Source organism: Trifolium pratense, linkage group LG5 (genome assembly GCF_020283565.1).
Source record: "Trifolium pratense cultivar HEN17-A07 linkage group LG5, ARS_RC_1.1, whole genome shotgun sequence".
Lineage (NCBI taxonomy): Eukaryota > Viridiplantae > Streptophyta > Magnoliopsida > Fabales > Fabaceae > Trifolium > Trifolium pratense.
The window spans coordinates 22,586,933-22,589,683 of NC_060063.1; the positions used below are offsets into that span (position 1 = coordinate 22,586,933).

At 32.5% G+C, this 2,751-nt stretch overlaps 1 protein-coding gene across 1 annotated transcript; it reads right to left on the reverse strand.

Annotated features, from left to right (window-relative positions):
* Positions 1 to 412: 412 nt before the first annotated feature.
* Positions 413 to 962, reverse strand: LOC123884707 (putative uncharacterized protein DDB_G0286901). The gene has a single exon (XM_045933869.1). It carries the CDS (start codon positions 897 to 899, stop codon positions 600 to 602), a length of 300 nt encoding a protein of 99 aa, XP_045789825.1. The 5' UTR covers positions 900 to 962; the 3' UTR covers positions 413 to 599.
* Positions 963 to 2,751: the final 1,789 nt, after the last annotated feature.

Here is a 2,751-nt window from a genome sequence, read left to right on the forward strand (position 1 = left end):
TAAGAATAATGCTAACAACATACTCTTTAACAAACACACTCCAACACACTCTCTTTTATTGGTTGAAATTCACATGGGTCCCATAAAAAAATGTGGACCCATATAATTTTTATGGGACCCATGTGAATTTCAACCAATAAAAGAGAGTGTGTTGGAATGTGTTTGTTAAAGAGTGTGTTGCTAGCACTCCTCATTCTTTAAATTGCTTAATAGGAAAAACAAAACCTCCTATATATCCTATGTTGTTTTCTGGCCTTCAAAATCTAATTGATGATTCTCAAGGCAAGGCAAGTGTGTGAGATCCAATATTTCACATGTGAAGTAGAAGTGTAATCCCATTAAGTTTTTTGTATGAAGATTTATAATCAAATAGCAAATATTAATAGCATACAATTATTAGTTATAAAAAAAAAAAAAAAAAAACTATATATAATCAAATATATGAAGATTTATTACAGCGACAGAAGTTTCTATTTTGAACCTCCTATAGCAACATTAAACCATATAAACCATTGGAACTATATATAGCTTCAATTTCATTATTATACTTGCATGTAGCATATATATGATATGATATATATGATCACAAATACATATAACTAATAGTTGTAGGTCTTTGAGGAGGCATCAAAATTACCATCAATAAATCCTCCATTTCCATGACCAACAACATTACCGTGGTTATTAATCGTACGGTCACGGTTATTATTGGTGGTGCGGTGTACGTTTCGGTCACCGGAATTTGCACCGCTGTTGATTTTTGCACCGGAGAAATTTTGGCCCCCGTTGCCATGGTTGTTAAACGAGTTTGAAGTGCCGTTATTGATGGATTTGGACGCTTCTGCGGCTTCCTCCGCCTCAAGCATTGCGATGAGGTTTTTGAGCACACGAGATGACATTTTTACCTTAGTTATCTAACCTTAGTGTTTCGGTATTTTGATGGTCTTATAGTTGCAATCAAAAGCTTATTATATAGATGCAAGAAAAAGAATCCGATGTATTTGCTTGCTTACGCGAAATTATATAGAATATTGCCTCTTAATATCCATATATTATTCCATCTACATCCATTTCAAAAGATGTGGATCTTTTTCAAACCCAATAGCCTTCAATCCATGGTCACCATTTTGTTTCTTTCACTCTTCTTTTTCTATGAATAAAGTACTCCATATTTATAGAAAAATATATGCCAAAAATTAGTAACAAATCTATTTTAAAATAAAACAAATCCAAATTAGAGTGTCCTCAAAGAAAAGATTTTTGTCACAAAAAATCAGCCAATGCACGCAAAATTCTGCCTGGGGCGCAGAAAATTCCTCCTGGAGCGGAAAGTCAGAAACTTCGTTTCTCCTAGACCAATATTTCCGCCTGGGGCGCCAATTATTTTGCCTGGCGCGAAAACACAGCAACTTGAGAAAAAACTTCCGACTTCTTATTACCGAGATTTCAATTTCAAGGGATATCCAATATTAGGCTCCGTCCATATAGCACAAAATTCTGACTTCAATTCGACTTTTTTCGGTTAAATAATCTAATTACCAAAATTCAAGATGAATAAGTGGTTTCATTTCATTTTGTCAAAAAAAAAAAGTGGTTTCATTTCATTGTAAAAAAATATTGGCCTCATTTCGACCTTTGCAATCTACCTTATAATTGCATTTGGATAGCCTTAATGCATGTCACCCCAACTATAAGCCAGCATTATAATTAATAATCAATCAATGCTTTACTTGTTCAATTGAGGATATAAATTTGATAATTTAGTCAACAGACAATTATTTGGATTCGTTTTGTTGAGAAAAAAATTTAGGAGAATATATATCCCTTATCAAGTGCATCTCATTCCACAGGTTCTTTGCTATCCGTATTTGTGCTTCAACAATAATCTTGGAATATATATCACAAGTTTTTCAACAAACAATTTCACCACCTCCAACATGAGTTTAGATCAATAAATAGTATGTAAAATTCAATTAAAATAATTTCTTTTACAATAATGTAAAATAAACATTTTTTTTAATTAGGAGATAATATAATAGTTAAAAATGTATTAATAATATAATTTTAGTCTTTAAGTGTGTGAGACATTATCACTATAGTTTTTGATGATAGGTTTTAATAATTAATTTACCAATTAATTACATACAAGTCATGCTCTTATACAAATAGCGCGGAAGCTAGATAGAACAAAAGGAGCATGTATATGTAAACTGAATCTACATCAAGTTGATTTATCAAGAATTAGTATTAGGAATACCTGTATAGAAGAATCCATTTGATACTACCGTTGATGTGACACGTAGCACTCCTGAAACACAAAGAGAGAGTTATCGGATGATGAGCACCCGTCGGCTTGTGTGGTTCTTCCTCAACCGGTACCCTAATGCCTTGAGCTCTCTTCAGATGGGGAGAAGAGATTATTTGCTTATGTACGGTATATTGGGGACCATAGCCTATATATAGTGTGATGACCCATTAGGGTTCCCATTATCCCGAAATGGGCCATCCTGACATCCACTCATATTGAGCCCATATCCTATTAATTAATTACTTAATTAATTCTAAATATAAATCTAATTAGCCTTTTAACTTTGTTTGACCACTTAATCAATTAAGGCTCCTAATCGATAAATAGCTAATATAATTATATAAAGATATTTGCCCACATAATATTATTGGAATATTATAAAATATTCCAACAATCTCCCACTTGGGCTACATATCGAAATAATTATATCATTATTCCTTAGG